The sequence below is a fragment of the Cricetulus griseus genome (assembly GCF_003668045.3).
Source record: "Cricetulus griseus strain 17A/GY chromosome 1 unlocalized genomic scaffold, alternate assembly CriGri-PICRH-1.0 chr1_0, whole genome shotgun sequence".
NCBI lineage: Eukaryota > Metazoa > Chordata > Mammalia > Rodentia > Cricetidae > Cricetulus > Cricetulus griseus.
The window spans coordinates 115631067-115652572 of NW_023276806.1; the positions used below are offsets into that span (position 1 = coordinate 115631067).

The 21506-nt window shown below is 38.7% G+C and overlaps 2 protein-coding genes across 2 annotated transcripts in view; one reads left to right on the forward strand and one right to left on the reverse strand.

The window, feature by feature from the left end:
* Window positions 1–19945, forward strand: part of Ccdc39 (coiled-coil domain containing 39) — a 33497-nt gene extending 13552 nt beyond the window's left edge. Inside the window, exons 9-20 of the mRNA XM_027391996.2 lie at window positions 256–388; window positions 6595–6789; window positions 7628–7792; window positions 9593–9730; window positions 11122–11330; window positions 14244–14367; window positions 15854–16013; window positions 16414–16520; window positions 17114–17254; window positions 17384–17560; window positions 17648–17721; window positions 18688–19945. Coding sequence (XP_027247797.1) covers window positions 256–388; window positions 6595–6789; window positions 7628–7792; window positions 9593–9730; window positions 11122–11330; window positions 14244–14367; window positions 15854–16013; window positions 16414–16520; window positions 17114–17254; window positions 17384–17560; window positions 17648–17721; window positions 18688–18859 — 1795 coding nt within the window. The 3' untranslated portion in view covers window positions 18860–19945. The remainder of the gene's footprint in view (window positions 1–255; window positions 389–6594; window positions 6790–7627; window positions 7793–9592; window positions 9731–11121; window positions 11331–14243; window positions 14368–15853; window positions 16014–16413; window positions 16521–17113; window positions 17255–17383; window positions 17561–17647; window positions 17722–18687) is intronic.
* LOC113832953 (60S ribosomal protein L37-like) lies at window positions 12866–13437 on the reverse strand. The gene has a single exon (XM_035450485.1). It carries the CDS (start codon window positions 13386–13388, stop codon window positions 13149–13151), a length of 240 nt encoding a protein of 79 aa, XP_035306376.1. The 5' UTR covers window positions 13389–13437; the 3' UTR covers window positions 12866–13148.
* Window positions 19946–21506: the final 1561 nt, after the last annotated feature.

Genomic DNA, 21506 nt, shown 5'->3' on the forward strand with positions numbered 1-21506 from the left:
CAGACTACTGAGCTCTACCCTAGTATAGTTGCTCCATTATTAGGCTCCAGATTTTCTTTCTTTTTTCTTTTTCTTTTTCTACCAGGGGGACTCTGAGCAATACTTTTGTAGTCTATTAGATTCATGATGGTAATGAAAATGTCTTAAATGAAAGAAACAACTAGTGTGTGTGTGTGTGTGTGTGTGTGTGTGTGTGTGTGTGTGAAATACCCTTTTAAACATGTTTTCTATATTTCCTTATTAAACCCTGTTTAGATTACAAAAACTGAAACGTCACAATGAGGTTGTAAAACATAAATTAAATATGATAACTGAAAAGACCATGTCTGTTGAAGAGAAAGCAACCAACATGGAAGACATGCTGAAGGAGGAGGAGAAAAGTGTGAGGGTAAGTGTTGCTTTGAATATTCCCAGAGCCACAGCAGTTTTGAAAAGAGTGAAGTAATTAGACTCTTGGGATCAGAGGACTGTGAAGTCCCAAAGGGCTCCGTTTCTTTTTTTTTTGGGGGGGGGGGTTCGAGACAGGGTTTCTCTGTGGCTTTGGAGGCTGTCCTTGGAACTAGCTCTTGTAGACCAGGCTGGTCTCGAACTCACAGAGATCCACCTGCCTCTGCCTCCTGAGTGCTGGGATTAAAGGTGTGTGCCACCACTGCCTGGCATAGGGCTCCGTTTCTAAGGGTGGCCCCACACTATGCTCTTGCCCATTCCTTTCCAGTGCCTATTGTGCCCATGTTCCCCACCTATGTCTGTGAGTGTGTTGCAGTACAAATCTTATCAAGTGTCCTTGTTTGACAGCTTATCCTGCCACATTGTCATCTTGTGGTGTGTATTTGTGATCAAATTCTTCCCTCCCCATGCTTTGACCCATTGCCAGTTATTTCATCATTGTTTTAACTTCTTACAGTCTGGCAGCATCTTTACCAAGTGGCCTGTGAAATGTACCATTTCATCAATTATATTGGCCTCTTCCTCTACCAGTCTCTGGTGTGCTAGTGAGAGTAAAGCCAACTTTTAAGAAACTGGAGCAGGTTGCCTTGCCATTTTCTCTCTGGAATCTTGAAAATGGCACCATAATTTCTGACATGGCAGCTCTGCTTCCTGATTTTTCTGTATTTTCAGATAGAGGAGGAAGGATAATGAAGACAGGCAATTTCTGAGTACTTGATGAGGCTCATATAAAATACAACTTTGTTTATATTTGATGACACCTGGTTTGCCAATGTGTCCTGAATTCCTAAGTAGCAAAGCCATTTGGCCTGAGTGGTATTTGAGTATAAATGGACCACTATTAGAACTTTGGAACAAATCCTTAAAAAACTGAAAGTATATGAAATAGATCTTTTGATCACAGAGCATACTAAAAGTTGTGACATTTAAAAACAAATCAGGTGAATTGAGCTCACTGTAGCTGCAGCTATCTGAACAAGACTTGCACAAGAATGGGCCCATCATCATTTCGTCATGGATGAAGGGAGGACCCATGAGGCCCTCCCCCCCATGACAACTATTGGTAATTAATGCTCATCCCAGGAGCTCCACTGAATATCTTTCCACTCATACTCAGCCAAGTGACTCTAATTAAACTCAGTGGATCACCATGGGAAGAAATCACAGTAGGCCGGGTGTAGTGGCACATGCCTTTAATCCCAGCACTTGGGAGTCAGAAGCAGGTGGATCTCAGTGAGTTCAAGGCCAGCCTGGTCTACAAAGTGAGTTCCAGTGTCCCAACCTGCAGGACATCAACCTGGGGCAAGAGAGTCAGGGATAGGGAATGGGGACAAGAGACTCAGAAAGAACAACCACAAGACAGGATTCTGATCAAGTGGCAAACTTTACTTTTCTCAGGCTAGCTTATATAGTCAGGATATGGGGAGGGGCAGAATGGGTTGTTTGTGCACCAGGTGTTAGTATAGGCAGGATATTAGGAAGCAGCAAAGAGGATGATTGGCAGGGTAAAGAGTTCATGAGTAAGAGGTCCAGGAAGGGTTGCCTAGGTGACTGAGCCTGTGGGTGGAGGACTGGGTCAGGTTGTTTCTTTTCTTGAGCTGAGGTTCTAAGGAGCTGCTATGTAAAGGTTAACTATGTGGCCTGCCAAGCATGGCCTAGGATCTCATGCCCAGCCCTGAGATTTGGCTCCCAACATATTCCCCCTTCCTTGTATAAAAAGAAGTGGCCAAATTTTTCAGCAGAGGGGGATAGAGGCCTGGCCCCCAGTTGGAGAATCTATGTGGATTTTATAAAGGATAATTTTCTCTGACCTCGGGGACGGCTTCTCAGAGCCATCTGAAAGGCAGGACCGTCCCCATGCTTTTTGTGGGGGTGGGGAAGCTTTAGGACATTGACCCATTTTGAGAAGGTATATTCCTCAGAAGATGAGGTCTCCTTTCAGTACCATCCAGGTCTACACCTCTGAAGCTGGCCGTGGGGAATTGGATTAGTATTAGACCAGGACAGGCTTAGTGCCAGAGTCCACTTGTTGCTTGACAAAGGCCACAAGTCCATTAAAGGCCCAAGGGCCAAAGATTAGCAAGAGGAGTCCTATCAAAGGTCCAAGGAGGGAAGAGAGGAGGGTGGTTAACCATGGGGAAGTAGTAGGAATGGGCAGAAGGAAGCAAAAAGGAGTAACAGGAGGCTATTTTCCCATATAAGGGAAGCCAGCCAAGCCAATCGAGTTGGTGTCATCGACGTAATTTTCAGGGGACGTGTTGTATGGGTTGATTGGGACATTGGACAGCAGTGTCGGAGACACAGGACCATCAGCATGTGTTCAGACATACAGCCATCTTTTCCTGACATTTAAGTTACGTCACAACAAAACAATATTGAAAACACTGTACTTGCTGTAGAGCCAGAAACCGAAACTGCAGCAGCAGAAGTAATTACTGAAGTGGAAATTCCAGAACTTAATAAATGTCCCACAAAGTGCCCCAAAACAAAGAAGCACTTGGTCAATGAATGGTTAAGTGAGAAGAATGAGAAGACAGGAAAACCTTCAGACAGCTTTCAGAAAGGCCTCTGTGCATAACTACAGGTCCAGAGGTGTTAGTTACACAGCTCAATTCTTTGCCAGGTCTTACAGCCCCGATGTATACATTATTCCTAAGCATTAGATTTACATCACCATTCCTTTAGGAAAAAAAGAAGAAAAGAAACTACTGAAAACATTTCTGGCTCATGCAAAAAGCGAAAGTGGAAACCCCAAGAGTGGTGATTTGGACAGAGATTTTTTTTCAGGACCCAAAGTCTCATAATAGGAATCTCTCCTGAGATCCACATCTCCTTACCGTCCTGCAATGCAGAGCCAGCTTAGTATCATTGTCAACCTTAACCTCTCTAACTCCATGACCTCACTTGCAACTTCCCAGTATTCCCCAGGAGAACATTGAACTCTCCCCCACCATTGGCCACTGTAATAGTGGACAAACTCACCATGGATCCACAAGCCAGGTGCAGAAACAAAGAAGCACTGGCAGTTTCAAATGTAATAGCATTAAGAAGATCGTGTGAAGCTTTCTTTCTTTTACTTTCCAAACCAACCTATCATGGGCTTCTCACTAGTGACCCTTCCCTAACCTGGCCCCATTCCACACTGTACTGTTGCACTTCATGTCTTATCAATCCATCTGGTCTGCCATGTTGTCAGATGATCAACTCTTGGAGGCAGTTGCCAACTCTAGCCCATTTCTTTTCATTAATGGTTCCTTCCTGGGGGGAACCATGGACAAAGATCCCCGACAAAGAGGAAGAACTTTTTTGTTTGTTTGTTTCTTTCTTTCTTTTTAACCCGAGTTCCTTGTGCCTTGAGGGATTCTTTGTTCCCAGAATATAAATCTTCCTTGCTAATTTTCTCAATTGTTTTTTCTTAACCCACATTCCCGAATCTTGAGGGATTCTGTGATCCCAGAAAGAAATAAATCTTTCTTGCTAAATGCTTGTCCCATTACTCACCTTTTCCAGGTAGGTGGTGCTCATGAACCAAAAGTCACAAGTGCTAGGCAGGCTGCTGGGTCTTTCTCCTACCGAGGCTCACAATTGACCTTGTCATGGATGCCTCACTGCATGGACGGGCCCGCCCCTCTAATGAGCACTGAAGCTCCTAGATCCCCAACTCTATCCAGCCCCACATTGGGTGCCAATTGTCCCGACCTGCAGGACATCAACCTGGGGCAAGAGAGTCAGGGATAGGGAATGGGGACAAGAGACTCAGAAAGAACAACCACAAGACAGGATTCTGATCAAGTGGCAAACTTTACTTTTCTCAGGCTAGCTTATATAGTCAGGATATGGGGAGGGGCAGAATGGGTTGTTTGGGCAGCAGGTGTTAGTACAGGCAGGATATTAGGAAGCAGCAAAGAGGATGATTGGCAGGGTAAAGAGTTGATGAGTAAGAGGTCCAGGAAGGGGTTGCCTAAGTGACTGAGCCTGTGGGTGGAGGACTGGGTCAGGTTGTTTCTTTTCTTGAGCTGAGGTTCTAAGGAGCTGCTATGTAAAGGTTAACTATGTGGCCTGCCAAGCATGGCCTAGGATCTCATGCCAAGCTCCGAGATTTGGCTCCCAACATTCCAGGACTGCCACAACTTCATAGTGAGTCCCTGTCTCAAAACAAACAAATAAGAAGTCACTTATTGAGAAGAAAGGTGTTGGTGGTAAGAGGAGAGGGATGAGGCAGGGGAAATCTGGGCGAAATGACTACAATTCATTATATACATGTATGAAATTGAATAAATAAATAAATAATATTTGAAGACACATGGTAGGCATCTGAAGATATTGCTAGCTGAGCAATGCTAAATGCTTTTAAGTTGAAGGAAAATGATATTAGGGAGATACCCAGGCTTTCTTAGAAGTATTATAAAGAGGATTGGACATGACACACATGTAGAACAGCTACAAAAGAAAATTTTAAACTCATATTTAACAAAGAAAACTAGATGAACTTGAAAATAAGGTTATTGTTGCAGATGTGGCCCTGATATGTTAGAGGGCTGTTCTCATCTCCATTTTTGTTTATTTTGGAAAAGCTTAATAGACTTTGCCACCACTTAGTCCAGATTTTCAAATTCTCCCAAACAAGCCTTGAGAAAGTCCTGAGTTCAGTGGGAAGTGACAATTGCAGGAGAAATACAACATTGGTTATTGGCTATTTCTTGATTTGTGAAGATTGGTTCACATTGGTCATGTGCTGGTTTTGTTTCACATTGAGGTTCATTAGCTACAGAGGGGGAATGTGGTTATGAGTGCAAGTTATTTCAATATTCAAAAGTGGTAACTTATAGTTGGTCTGGGTTGGTAGGTCAAAGGTAAACAGATTTTGTCATGAAGCCTTGAGGTTAAGGTAGGTCCTCTTAGAGGATCAACAGGACCTGAGACTTGCTTCTCTTTCCTAGAGGTCAGCACGAAGGGAGACCAAAGAATGTACAGCCTACGTGAAGGGCTGAGCCAGAGGTTTGGTGGGGGGCTGGTTCCTACAAGTTCTCAAGACCCAGCAGTTACATTTTTAGGAATATTAAGTTCATTGCTAAATACAGCAACTATCAAAACCCAAATTGTATATAGACTTATGACTAAACACATTAAATTCAAATCCATCATTTGTGAATTATACTCTATGATTAGCTGTGTAGTCAAGGTTAAGATGACATCTCTTACATATGTCATCTGTATGTTGGTTTGCTTCTGTATGCCATCTCCATGGTAGTGTGTGGAGTCTGGCCAACTTGTCTGGTCTGTACCTGAAAGGGGGAGTGTGGATTGAGGAAAGAAACAGACTAGAGACAGAAGAGAGAATCTGGAGGGCATCTAGTGAATACTGGGATCTGCCCTAAGTTTATTGCTCAAAGTTCTTATATTTCCCAACCAAAAAGGGTTGAGGCAAAAGACTTTCTTACCATGATACAAGGAACAAACAGATGTAATACTTCCTTAATTCTCAAAACATTTATTAACCACACCTTAGATCAAACCTCTTGTTACCTGGCCTTGAGGATTAAGACATCTAGTAACCTTAGATCAAATTTTATGTTATCTAGTTAAGACATCCATACTGTAGGCCAAACATCCTTCAGTAGCCACACCTTAGACCTTTAACCTTGAAAGAGTTTGAACTCTGTGACCTTAAGTCAAGATGAAACTGAGCCCTCTATGGACCCCAACAGTAGTGTAACTATACAAATAGCTCGAAACTGCCCACTTTGGGTGTGCTTACACCATAGAAGGAGTATTTACCATTAGTCCTCACCCATTGGAGAGCAGATAGGTAAGTTTTCACCCTGACATTGGCCCTAAGAAGTTCCCAATTGGACAATATGATTTCTTCCTTTATATACTCAAGACTATTCAGTGAACTCCGATCTCACCGGGTATGTAGTTCTGAAGTCAGGAATGGAAAATTACAACTTCACCTACTGGCACTGGAGAAGAAATTTTGGGGGGAATGATGGAAGTTTGGGAAGACTTTATGCTTTCAAGGGCTAAATATTGGCTGGAGGGTCTCAAGTCTGGTTTTGAGCTCCTAAATTTTAATGTTCATGTAGATACAAAGTTTAAGCTATTATAATTGAACTAACTGCTATAATTCTTACAATTTCTTATCAGGAAGTGGAGGTTCAACTGAACATAGTGAAGGACGTGCTATTTAAGAAAGTTCAGGAGTTACAGAACGAGACAATGAAAGAGAAAGCCTTGGTATCAGAGATTGAAGGAACCCGGTGTGCCCTGAAACATCTTAACCACCGGCTACACAAACTGGATTTTGAAACCTTGAAGCAGCAGGAAATAATGTACAGTCAGGTAGGTGCTCTTCTCTATGAGTATCTTCTGTGAAGACTTGTAATGCCTGTGGTGGTTGAGTTATTCCAGTGCCCCAAGAAAATGAAGTGTCCTAGATGGATAGCAAATGATGACAGCTGTTTCCCATACTAGGACAGCAGAGCCTCAAGAGAGCCTTAAAAGCTGGTTGTTTTTTTTTTTTTTCCCTTCAATCTAAAGGAACAGGCAAGGGCACAGACACTCTAGTGAGGGGGAAGGACAGTGCTTTAAAGGAACCCGGAGTAGTGGGAGCCAAATTAAAACAAAAGAAACCCTTAGGCATGATCGGCTCCCACCCACCTTATTTCCCCTCAGTTTTGCCTACACACACCTTCATGTTTGTGTTTATTTCTTAACACCTCCCACATACATCTTTATTTCTTAATCTCAAAAAAATCATTAGTTTTGCAATTTCACAATATCATAGAAGCTAAAATAAAATTAAAAATAATTCATTATACATTGAGCTTTCTGTGGTTATTGTGACAGTTTTTTTTTTTTTTTTTTTTTTGGTATCCTTTGAAAACTGTCCCTCGGGATCCTCATGCAAACAGATCCTGGGATTTCCTAAGCTTCCAGACCACTGTGGTTTTTTTCCTGATGATGTTTGCATTGCTGTCCTGCATCCTGACTGTTGAGCAGTGTTGTTGCTTCCCTTAGCCGAGAAAGGATTTTATTCCAATTTTCTGAAGGACCAAGTTGACTTTAATAACTAATGGTGCCCAGACCTAAGTTAAGAGCACATGAGCTGCATCTATATTTACAGAGAGGCTCTTGTCTGTATACACTCACTAACCTCTTTTGTAAAAACCATTAACAGGATTTTTACATTCAGCAAGTGGAACGCAGAATGTCACGATTAAAGGGAGAAATTAATTCAGAGGAGAAGCAATCCCTTGAAACAAAAATCGTTGAACTTAAGAAGACACTGGATGAGAAAAAATCCACACTTTCCCTTTTGGAGGCACAGATAAAGAAGCTTCATGTAACTCATCTTTTTTACGTGATTTCCATGTCCTGCTGGGTGTTGAGCACATTCCCCTTGTGGTCAGAGTGACTTCCTAGCTGCCCACACACGTAACAAATGCTCATATTTCTAAGCTTTCAATGTCATGTCCCTCACTTGAGCTTTTACTCGGTAGAGCTGTTGTGGCATGTCTCTACCGCATCATTTCACTTAACTCTCAGAAATGCCTGTAAAGAAGATGTTTACCCTTATTATAGGCAAAGACACTTGCTTAGGGTTACACAGTGAGTGCCTGGAGAGGAAGGATTTGAACTCGGATCCAATGGACTTCAAAGCATTCTCAGAGTACACTTTAGGATATTGAGAAACTCCACTTTTTGCCACAGTGAAACTACTACCAAGAAACCAGGAAGCTTTTTTTCTTTTCTCCGTAATTCATTCTCATGCAACCTTACACAGTTATAATGTTTGAAAAAACTAGTTAGAAGGAAGAACATTTCATCTTTAGCGATTTGGTTATGTCTGTTTTAAGTTTCTGTTCAAGTTTAAATGGTGGGGAAGGGGGATGGAACCTCAGCTGGGAAAGTCGGAAATGCTGGTGATGAGTGGCCCCTAGTGGTCACAAGTAGAAGTGCCTCGAGTTCCTTGAATGAAATAAGCAGGTTTTGATTGGAGTTCATGTTTTCAAGTGGTACCTTGGCTTGCTGGAAAATAGCATCGGCTTTGGGAATCGTTTGGGGAACGTTTGGCACACGTTTGAATGTCAAGGTTACATGGCTGCTGCTATTTTAACCTTCTTGAGCATAGTTTTCTCACTAGCTAACAGGGGAAAAACAGAAACAATTTGTGCCGAGTACTCTCCACACACGTTGCTGTTTTGACCATTTACAGTAGAACATGAGGGAGGACAGGAGTGTGAAGATAAGAGGAGAGGGCTTTTTTAGCTGCACTGTGTGGGGAGCGCCAGTGGTCTTCATGTTCCTAATCATCCCAGTTTCTCTTGCCACTGGGAAGCTGACTGGTGCACATGCCCATTCTGTTTCACACACAAACTCCCAGAAATGTAAGGAAACCCCAAGTTAAAGCTGGGTAAAGCACAGACACTATGCTCTTCTCTGCAGTGGTCAAGCTGACCGACTCTGTGTGTGAGTGAAGTCCCACTCTACTGGAGTCTCACCTTCCAGAAGGGGAAAAGGGGAAACCAAACTCAAGTTGAAACAATGTTAACATTTTTGTCTATTTTATTTTATTGTTTTATTTATGATGGTGTGTGTGTGTGTGTGTGTGTGTGTGTGTGTGTGTGTGGTATTGTTTTATTTATGATGGTGTGTGTGTGTGTGTGTGTGTGTGTGTGTGTGTGTGTGTGTGTGTGGTGTGTGTGGTGTGTGTGTGTGTCACCTGAACCCAGGGTCATACTGTTAACCAAGGGTCCTATGCTCTCCAGACCTGGCACTTGGTGCTCTGTTGTGAGCTAACAGCAGGGTTCTTTCCCCTCCTGAGTGATGAGCTCCTTAAAAACTAAGCTGAACTGGAACTGCACATGTGCACATGATCACTTGATGATACTTCCTTTTTTTTGTTGTTTGTTTTGTTTTTTGAGACCGGGTTTCTCTGTGTAGCTTTGGAGTCCCACGTGGGGATGATAAAAATTACAATGTTTCTTGTGAATACATGTAGATATCTCAAAAGACATGAGAGGTTTAAATTCCTAGCTGCTGTGTTTCGATAAGGTGACTTTGTGCAAATCATTGATATCTATTACTGTCTGCAATTTATTCCATTGCTTAAAACATATATACCTTCCCTTGTTTTTTACAGAATGACCTCTACTTCCTTAAGAAGTCAAACAGCAAAAATAATGATGAGAAACAGTCTGTCATGAATAAAATAAATGAACTGCATCTTTTTGTTGACAGATCGGAAAAAGAACTGAACAAAGCTATAACGGCAAAACAGGTGTGCTGAGTCTGTCCACATAGTTGATAAGAAAAGAACTGAACAAAGCTAGAACGGCAAAACAGGTGTGCCGAGTCTGTCCACATAGTTGATAAGTCACGTGCTTCCACTGGAACAGTAAAACAAGGAAGTAATTAAGGAGAAAATCAGCCATGATAATCACTGTATTTGATATATTACACGTTTCCTACATCAACTCTTTAAGAAGTAATTCTCCAGCACTTCCTACAGGGATAGTTTGTGAGCTTAGCACAGTCTAAGTATCTTGTGATCTGAGGCTGTTTGTTTCTGATGTTCTGATAAGTGCTGGGGTCTAGTGTGTTGTCACTGATCAGTTAGCTGCTTAGAGTAATTCCTAGCTGTGTAATTAAGCTAAAAATCAGTATATTCTTGACTTAAACTATTTTAAAGCCAAATTGTCCTCTAGATGGTTCCATTAATAATCTTCCACCAGCTATGTGCAATATTCTATTTATTTCACTGTGGCTGGATCATGTTTCCAACTTGATGGACAAATACGGAATCTCAGTGTTTTGTTTTCTATGTTTTACTTGGTAACATTTTAATGACATTTATTTAAAGTTTAAAACATATCTAAAACATTACATCATGTTCCATAATTTTTTGAATGGTTATATTCTTGGTTCATTTTCTTTCATTAAGGGATTTATATTTTATAAATTATTTTGTTATGTAAAAATAACTCTTTAGTATTGCCAATATTTTCTCCATTTGTCTTTAAATTTTGAGTTTTTGATATGAATCATTTAACATTAAGTTTCAAGGGTTTTTACTCAAATGTTATGTTTAGAAGCTTGTGCTAAGTCAGATAAGTGTTTGCTCTTTCTACTGGGTTGCACAGATTTCATCTCTTGCAATGAATGGCTTTTCTCATTCATCAGGAGTATCTTTCTGGGCATGTGAGATGTAAGGAGCTCATCTCTTGCAATCTGAAAGCTGTGCTTGAGAAACAGCCTGCTTTACACTCTGGGCTGTTTGTTCTATATTGTTTCATTGGAAGTTAGATCAATTTGTTGACTTATGTAATACAATGCACATGACAATGACTTTAAACTACAGATGTATTTCTGCATTATTTTGTGATAGCTATTTTGGAGTATGAAAATGTTCGTTTGTAGGACTTATTCTTCCTGGATATTGTTTTAATTATAGAAATAACTGTATATCCTAGTAAAGCTTGAACTTAAATTTGAATTAAGGAGCAGCCATAGCTCTCCATTCTGCCTCTTTCCTCACTGATGTCTTAGTCAGTAGTCTAATTGGGAAACGTGTTTTCAAGTTTGACTTTTATTACAATAAAAAAGAAACATACCTTGGTTTTGGTATACAGATAATTATTTCAATAATTGAAAATTTTGTTATGTCGGTAGGATTTGATGATCGACGACAATCTTTTAAAGCTTGAGGTTAAACGCACCCGAGAATTACTTTACAGCAAAGCAGAGGAAGTCCTTTCCCTGGAGAAAAGGAAACAGCAGCTGTACACAACAATGAAAGAACGAGCTGAAGAAATTAAGGTGCACAAAGCCATGCTTGCCTCCCAGATCAAATATGTTGACCAGCAGCGGCAAACTGTGAGGTATTTATCAAATCTTTCCCTCTGCTAATGACTTTGTAAAACAATGTCAGGGTGGTGTCAGGACAGCCACCTGTTCCCTGACACCACCCTCATGTCCATCTTTCTCTAACTCATCTGAAAGACTTTTGACTTTAATATAAGACCAAGAATACACTGAGCCAGAGGTCTTGGTTGCTTCCCTTAAGCTAATGCTGTACCCTTGAGACATATCCCTGTCTCAAGGGATGAATAATCCACTTGGACTTTTTTTTTTAAATACATGTGTATTCATGTATATGTATATGCAAGTGCATGAGTCTGTCCCTGCATGTGGAAGCCAGAAGACATTCTCAGGTGTCATCTCTGGGGATATCCTATGAGACAGGGTCTTTCACTGGCCCAGAGCTCACCAATTAGGCTGCTCTGGATTGGCCAGTGAGCTGTCACCATCTTCAGTGCTGGGAGCACTGGTTCCTGCTATGGTACTCGACACTTTTACATGGGTTTTAGAGTCAAGCTTGGATCCTTATGCTCAAAAGACACGCACTTTGCCAATTTAACATCCTGACCCTTGGAATTGAGTTTTGTATTGATTTCGAAAAATGGTCCAGTAAAACGTTCCCCTTATCTAGCTCTAACAGTTAAGCTTACTGAAGCAATTTTCATGTAGAACATTTTACTATCCTTTATGATATTGCTGGACATGTGTTATTTTTTTTGTTAATGTTACTTCCTTTTAAAGCATGACATTTTGATCAGTTATTGGCATATACAATTATGTAATTTCCATGTACTAAGTATTCAATATTCTCACTAAAGTTGTAATTTTAAGAGTACACATTAACTTTCTGGGCATTCCATTCATATCATTTTTGAGTAATAGTTTTGCTTTCTAGCCTTGAAGCTTTATTTTACTGTACTTGCTAGTTCAATACAGAATAATGGTAATTACAGATACTTTAGTCTCTTGCCTGATTTCAAAGGGAGGGTTTCCTTATTTTATAATTTAAGGGCTTCTGTAGTCTAATTAAATCTATAATTTTTTTTGTGGTGCTGGGAATTGAAACAGGGGCTTCATGTGTCTAGACCAGCTAACCTACATGCCTCAGTCCTGTTTTGAGATATCCTTTACCATGTTCAAAAAGCTAATCTATTTTTACTTTTTGCCCAAATTTTGCCTTGATTTTATCTAACTGGAAATATGTTAATTTTTTTGTACTTTCCTTTATTGACATCACATATTTCCTTTAATATAATTACAACAATAAGTATCGAAGTTAAGCCAACCTTATACTCTGGAGTAAATCAACTTGTCCTTTGTACATTCTGGATTTTGATAGTATTTTATGAATTTTAAATCTGCATGCAAATGATCCTTGGTTCTTTGCTCCTGTTTTTACAGTGTGTATGCCTTCACAAAATGATTTTTGTGTTCCTTACCTTTCTCTATTCTAAGTATGCAAATGCAGAGTTTTTCTCTTTATAAAATTTTCAAGACCTCACTGGTGAAGTCATTGGGTGCCTGAATTTTTCAATGGAGAATGTTCAAACATCGATTTACTTATCATTTGAAAAATGTATTTTGAATTTCTATTTGGTTCAGTTTTTATAAATTATATTTCCTTCTTTGGAGAAAGCAGCTCTTGCTGCTATAGCAATGCTCCAGGAGTATGTTTATTCTTCTTGTTCAATCTTGCCATCCATTCTTTGATTAACTAATGAGAAGACCCCCCCCCCCACCAAATCATTTGTTTCCTGTTTTCCATGCTTCGTCCCTTTCTTTTTCTTTTTTTCGTTTTTGAAACCAGAACATTTTATTTTTATGACTGACTGAAATCCTCAAGATGAACTGGATGCTGCAACAGCTGCCCTCTTGGGGTTAGGTGTTGTCCCTTCACGGAATCCATGTCTGAATCTTCGATAGACAATTTTTAGGTGCCTCATCCGCCCAATCCCTCGCCTCTTAGCCTTGGCACTCCAGTTATACTTTCTCTTGTGCTTAGCAGGGTAGCCACAGCGGCGGAACAACGTGTGCATCTTATTGTGAGGCTTTCCAAAGGATGACGTTCCTTTCGTCATCTTGCTTCTGCCGCCGAGGCCAAAGAGACCGGAAGAGAAAAGCCTTGTCCCTTTCTTAAAAAAAAAAAAAAATTCTATTTTATTATTTGAGACTGGGTATTGATACATAGGTCAGGCTGGCCTTGGCCTCAGTACTGCATCAGCTGCCCAAGAACTAGGACTGAAGGTGTTTACCACCACCCTGACTTTTTTCTTCTTTAGAAAGTTGAAGATGAACTTCTGCTTAGTTTAGCTGATAAGTAGGTTTTGATCACACAAGAATGAATATGTTAGGTCATAGCAAGAAATGAGTCAGTCTCCATCCTGCCATGCAGATGTTACCATTACTAGTATTATTATAACTCCAGAAAATAGCTCATAAAGGGTTACTGAAATAAAAGGAAAAAGTAACATTTAAAAATCTGACACCAAATGTTGATGCCATGAATTATTTTACTTTTACGCCGTGTAAAGAGAGGTACTAACCCTGTCTGTTTGAATAGCAAATTAAGAGGTCAGTTTCCCTCCAGAGCAAAAATTAGGTGTTTGCTTATTTCCTACGTGAAAATATCTGGGGTTCCTGAACTGTAACACAAACCTGTTTGTGCAGTATCTGCCTGAGTCCCCTTTTGCCTTCCTGAGACGTGGAAGTTCAGACCTTCTCCTGTGTCATGAATGAAAATACCCTTCATCTTTGTTATAAATCTCATGTCTTCTGCTAGTATCCAGGGAGCTATGACAAGTAACCTTGGAGACCTTCACACAGAATTATTAAAATGGAAGCACTTTAACCTGCTTGAGTACAGTTCAGTAATAATACAAGTTCAAAGCTTTTCAGTAAAAACACTAATTTTAATTTCTTTCTTTTCATATTAGTTTTGAGTTTCAGGAGCGGCTAAGTAAAATTGATAAGCTTAAGAACAGATATGAAATTCTTACTGTTGTTATGCTGCCTCCTGAAGGAGAAGAGGAGAAAACACAGGCCTATTATGTAATAAAGGTAACATTTACCTGATGTGCATTTATGATTGAATGAAACACACACACTCACACTTCACATCTCAAATATGCAATGTATTTCTCTGTAACTAAAGTTAGTCTTGATTTTATCAGAAATTATTCATGGCCAGAAGTGGAGAGAAGTAGTGTACTGTTTTGTCAAGATGTCAGTTCTGTTGGATTGAGGCCCATCATAGTGACCTCATCTTGGTATCTGAAATGCCTGACTTCTCAATGAGGTCACACTAAGTTACTTGGTGTTGGGACGACAGCACATCTCTTTCATGGCCACAGTAGCTCCTGGTATTGGTTCTGCAGTAGCCTTTGGCCTATGTGTGGGGCATAACAGGTTGTTTTCCATGTTTTCAACTTTCATGTCTATTTCTGCTTAAAAGCAAACTGGATAACAAAGCAAAGAGCTAGCACCCTTCATATTTTATTCCCAAGATACTCAGTATTTATAAGCCAACAGTCTCGTTCTGACCAAATTTGAGTGATACTATTCAATGAAGGTATTTAAAACAAACAAGCAAACAACTGATATTAAGAAGTTATGTTTCAAAATACCAACTTTCTAACCCCAAATAAAATTTTAACTAAAAAAAAGGGGGCTTTATAGGAAGCAGCCTTTAATACATAATGATGCTATTCTGTCAACCTCAGAGTCTTTGGAATTGTATAGAATTTTAAGGGAGCCCACCAGAGAGAAGAGTTACCTTTGTAAAAGTTCACCGTGTAGGAAATTTGGATTTTTAAAGCAATTTACAGAACTTCATGTTTCCTAGCTATATTTATTTTAAGTACTACCATCATTTGCAGGTATCTTCAAAATTCAAAAAATGATCTTTTTCTTTACGTGTAGACCACACGTGAGTGTGGGTACCGGGGAGGCCAGAGATGTCAGATCACTTTGAACTGGAGTTACAGGTGGTTGTGGGCTGTCCTACATGGGTATTAGGAACCAGACTTGGGTCCTCTGGAAGAACAACAGCAAGTGCTCTTAACTGCTGAGCCATCTCTCAGGCGCCAAAGTTATCTTTTAAATTGTAATAAACTATATCAGAAAATACACCCACATTGTTTTCCTGGATATACTCTGGTCACCGTTCTGAATCAAATAAGAATAGTCCCCACCTCTCTCAGAGCAAAATATTCTTCTGGTTTACTGTAGTTTCAACCTTTGTTGAGTCACCCCATTTATCTTCTTAGAGTTCTGGTAGCTGCTTAGCTACCCCCATCCCCCACCCTTCTTCCTGGTGTTTTATGTAAGTAGTGGCTACATTTCCACCATTGTTTTGTATCCCCTATATATGCTGTATCTTGATGATTAAGGATTTGGTGTTATATTTGAAACTGTGTGCAAGAAGTAAATGCCTGGTAAGCATGTGCAGGCTCTAGGGTAAGTAGCAATTGCTGTGAATTAACTGTTCTCAGCTTCAATGCAACACTGAAGCTAAATAACTTTAGCACTGTTCTGTGTTTTATAGGCTGCTCAAGAAAAGGAAGAACTTCAAAGAGAAGGTGACAGCTTGGATGCTAAGATCAACAAAGCTGAAAAAGAAATCTATGCTCTGCAAAACACCTTGCAAGTACTGAACAGCTGCAACAATAATTATAAGCAATCTTTCAAAAAAGTGACTCCATCAAGTAGGTAGCAGTCATCACAACAAATGTGATGAAGACTACAGTTAAATGAATGTACAGGAGGAACATTATGATTAATGGAGAATAAAAATGTGCCATGATTGAGCCTAAAAAAAATCAATTATGCACCTCTTTGATCATTTTAATCAGTATGAGGTGTGATTTACATCATTAGTTGTATTGGTATATGGCGTATCTCTTCTTTAGGAATTCCTTTTGAATCTGAAAAATATGTATTGCTGCTATATGCCCACTAAATAAGAAATGTCTATTACATACCTATATTGTGTTTTTCACATGGATCTAGACACTTAACCTTTCATAACAAAAACGTTAATGGTTTATTTTGTTACTTTAAAGTGGTTTTCTACATATTATATTGGAAATTAAAATTCTCTTGTAGGTGATGAGTATGGAATGAAAATTCAACTAGAAGAACAAAAAAGATCTGCAGATGAGAAATACAGATGCAGACAAAGGCAAATCAGAGAACTTCAAGAAGACATCCAGGTGAATTCTATAGGTTTCTTAATTAACCCTAAATAAAGGTTAACTACCATTATTACTAGTTAATGTATGGAGAGCATCTTTAGGGAAACAGACCACAAGAAACATAAACCTCATTTAGAGAAAAACAAGTGAAGGAAACATTAAGTAAAACAGTTAAAATCCTATCTCTGGGTGCCAATCAACCACAGCTAGACAATTATGACTTATACACTAACCATTACTTAGTTGACCCTCACTGAACTTAAAGAGCACATTAAGATTTTTAAATACAAAGTTTAAAACAGAAAATCTAGTGGAAGAAGGTACTAGAGCAAACCTGAGAGACTGAAGAATGTGCTTTGTTAAGTGATGACACATGCTGTCAATCTTTGAAAACTGGGTAATTTTAAGTAACCGTTTTTTCCAATGCCAAATAAAGTTCCCAGTGGAATTATATTCAAAACTAACTACAGCATCATTATACTTATTATTAATACAGTAAAGACAGTACATATATAAACAAAGTAATTAAAATCGAGTAAACAGCTGGCAATTGGCAAATAAGTCATGTTTTTATTCTGACCATGAATATGTTGATATTTTATTTTCTATAGAGCATGGAAAATACTTTTGAAGTTTTAGAACACTTAGCAAATAATGTCAAAGAGAAATTAACAGAGAAACAATCGTACTCACTTCAACTCAGCAAAGAGACTGAGGAGCAGCTGCCGAAATTAGAGCGCGTGACTAAGCAGGTGCTGACAATTTCTTAGAGCTGGCCCTAGCATTCACTTCTTTCATGTACCAAATGCACTCAACCTGCCTTTCCTGAACTTGGTGGAAAGTAGGCATATGTAATAGTTGACTGTTATTATTATTAACAGTGTGGAAGACTCAAAAGAGAAATCCGCATTTTGAAAGAAACAAATGACGAAACACTAGAAGAACAAGACATTGAACTCCGTGAGATTAAACAGTATCATAGGGACATTGACCAAATGTTAGTTACTATCATGGAAGACACTGAAGTCAACATAATTCTTCAAACGTATTTTGAGCAGGTAATAGAGTATACTATAGTATGTCTGTGTATCTAATTAGTTTTCTTCTAAAATATGGCAGGACTAATAATTAAAACATTCTTCCAGAATGGGTTAGAACTACCTGCAGTTAAAGGCCAGAGCTCCAGATCTTCTTCACAGTCTTCACTGTCGTCAGTCAGGTAAGGGCAAGGTTATTAAGGTGGGGCCTCAACTCTCACAGCTGTTGCTGGCCAGCATGCTACTCACTCTCCTCACTTTCAGCAATCTCACTCTATAGACACAGTATAGCAAGACTCCTGCAGCTGTCAACTTTGCAGGGACATTGCTTGTAACCAGCAAGCTATTTTAGGGGAACAAGGTTGGATGAAAATTGAGGTGATATAGCTAACATTTTGGGTGAACTCCAATTCTGGTAAACTTTAACTCCTTTTAAACTGTAAAGGTACAGAGTTTTGCAATTACAGCTGCTCCTATGAAATTCTGTGTGACCAGCTCTTATTTATGGTGTCTTACTGAGCTTAATGCAATCCAGAAATCTATCAGTAGGGATAAGTCATGGGCATTTAGTCTTTTTTGTCAGGTTTATTAATGATGAAGCTGATTTTGCGATTTCTAATCTATTGTTGACTGATATTTTCTAGTTTTTATTAGTCTGTAAACTTTTACGAAAAATAAAACACTAAGTTTAAAAAAATATTTATGCTTCTACATAAATATTTTAAGCCACTCAATATATTTACTATTACATATTAAATTTTTCTGTACTTTTTATAAAATTAGAACTGAATGGCTGTTTTTTAAATGATCTCACCATTTTTTTTTCCTGCCAACACACCCCATTTTTCTCTTCAGTTTAAATGACTAAAGACTTAACATTTTGATGACTGTTCCAAGCACCTGCTTCTCTCTTCCCATTTTACAAACTCATTACAGTTGAAAATAATTTGCTCACAGAAATAATTATTGAACTATTAAACTGTGTTCATTTTTTCTTTTGAAAGAATTGGTCATATGTTTAAACTTTACTAACACTTGTGTTTTTTTTTCTTGTTCTTTACTTATGGAATTATGATTTTTTTTTGCCAATAAGGTCTATTTTAAGTACATTTTGCATTAAGTTTATAGTAAATCCTTTCTTGTTCTAGGTCGCCTGAGGTCCCAGTTACTCCTGTGGTCCCAGTTACTCCTGTTTCTCCAACTTCAGTGAAAGTGTTACAGCAGAGCCTCCCAGAGTCTCCGACAGGAAGCAATAGTTCTAGGTCAGCTAGTAATGGCAGTAATTCGAGTACTCCTAAAGGAAAAAAGCCCAGCAAATAAACATTTTTTTAAATCTCTTGTACAAATTTTGAACATAAGTGAAAATCTCATTAACTTAAATCTCCCTTTTTCTGGGGTTCCATTTATTAATGATATAGGCCTACTAAAATACTGGAAGTACTGCAGACCAGACCAAAGTTCTGCACAATGGCTATAAAAACTGAGAAAAGAACAAAGATTTTTTTGTTTTGTTTTCCTATTGTTTTATTCATAGAGAAGGAAACTGCAGAACCTTAGCCAGACCACATGTAATAAAAGAGGGAAATCAGTTTGTTTGTTTTTTTTTCCTGGAACACTGATGTCTGTAGTGTTAGATGCTTTATGAAGTAATGAAGTAACACACTTATGAAATAAGATTCAGGAATACTTCTAAAGATGCATTGCACATCTCAATAAGGAAATTTTCATTTACTCTAGATCACAAAATTACTTTTTAAAATTAAAAACAAAAACCAAACAACCACCATATTCTCCCATCTTCACCCCCCCCCCACGGAGGTGACACACACCTGTTAAAGGACTTTGTATACATCCATATTTATCTCTATATATGCATAAAGTACAACTTGCATTGCTAAGAATGCCTCTACTCTGACCTTGAAAAAAACTGAACTTACTAAATTTAAAATGGAGGTCAATATTGAATACTATATTTAAAATTAGCTTTTTCAGCTAATACTGTATTTCCAGCACTTTGGACTAGAGTGAGAAATACTACTATAAAGCTAGATTTTAAATACATTAGCATTCAGGTAGATAAAGGAGCATCATCTTTAAACCTTGGGAAAAATATTCATTTCAACAGTGATTGTCTTAGAACTACTAGTTATTTCATGAAATAGCAGTAGTGGTAGTAAATCTGTTTCTACTGATGATAATTTTTAATTCGGAAATGGGAAGGCATAGTTAAGTCTAATAACTAAAATGGCAAAGAAAATTGTGGGCACCTTTTAGTTGAAATGCTGCCAAAATGCATGATGTTTAAGACCTAAAACTGATTAATCCTATCATCATTTTGTTTAGCAATGTTATGATTCTTGGTCATGTATTAGTTTGTAAGTTACCTAAAACTTAAAACATTAAACTTTGTACTCCACAAAGGCAAGGGGTTTGTTTCTTATTACGAGGCTTGCTTTCCTATGATTTTTCTTCTTGTAATACATGGATGATTAACTGTATCACAGGCTTACTGAAGTAACATATAAGCAAAACACAATGCCCTTGAAGCATAGTAATTGTACTATAAGTAGTTAACTTCTATTTATGGAGTCACTATTAGAACCCAGTCTAGAATGCCCAGTATCCAAGTTTACATTTAATTACTATACTAACTACATGTAATAATACTAAACGACAAGACAAAGGATTAACCCCTCTCTTTGTAGATCTGGAGTAATCTTAACATCCAGAAGTCACAGTTCTACTCATGGATACCAAGACAAAGTTAGCAGAGGTACATATAAACTATGGACATATTCATGTGGAAGAAACTACTGAAGATATCACCGAGGATCAATTAAAATTCTCAATATTTTTTCTTGTGACAGCTCCTAAAATACTCCAAGGAACTGGATGCTTGGATTAGTGTAGACTGCTTAAATTAGTATGTCTTTTCCCATTAGGAAAGATGTTACCCTATTTAGGAAGGTCATAATTTCCAAATTCTGGTAGTCTACCCCACAAGGCACTCTACTAAGGGTGAAGTAAGATAGTATGTTAAGACTATAAGGTGTACTAGGGATTCTCAAAGATCAAGCAGTGTGTAGAGACGTGGTTTCCACTCTTTAATAACAACAAATCACCTGTTATGTAGGACTAAGACTGGAACTATTAATACACAGAGCACTCTTAAGAGTTCCTTGGTGCTGGCTGGCAAAATGGCTCAGTGGACAGAGATACTTGCTGTTAAGCCCAAGTTTGACTCCTGGAACCCATAAAGTAGAAGAGAATTGACTCCCTCAAGTTGTCCTCCAATCTCCACATATGTGGCACACATACTGTTCTTTCCCAAGTCCCAATTATAATAGTAATAATAATGAGTTCCTTGGTACTGAAAATAATATTGAAGTAATTATCCAATTTCTGCTATTTGTTGTTCTTAATCAAGGTTTCTTTTTCCTATGTTTTTTTTTTTTTTTTTTTTTTTTTGGTTTTTTGAGACAGGGTTTCTCTGTGTAGCTTTGGAGCCTATCTTGGCACTTGCTCTGGAGACCAGGCTGGCCTCAAACTCACAGAGATCCGCCTGCCTCTGCCTCCCGAGTGCTGGGATTAAGGGCGTGTGCCACCAACGCCCGGCCCCTATTGTACTGTTTTTACAGTAGTTTTCCATCACTGTAATTTGGTGCAGATAGTACATATCATTACTAAAGTTTTAGTATTTTATCTGTATAAACATTCAATGAGTCTTCTTTTTCTACCACTCCCTCATCTCTCTCATGCATGTCTGCATTGGATCCTGATGACCAATAAGAGATTAAAAAAGCTCACTGCCATTTGCACTTTCTAGAATCCTAACTGAAGAGCATCATAAGTGCAACTACTATGATACTTACTAATATCTCTAAGAGTGTATTGTTTAATTTTTAATAATTCACAGAGGTTTTTTGAAAGTCCAAGATGGTTCCTTTGTTAGTTATTTGTGTGTGTG

Excerpts from the sequence above, each read along its gene's own strand:
- LOC113832953 (XM_035450485.1), bottom strand. The coding sequence starts at position 13,388 with ATGACGAAAGGAACGTCATCCTTTGGAAAGCCTCACAATAAGATGCAC.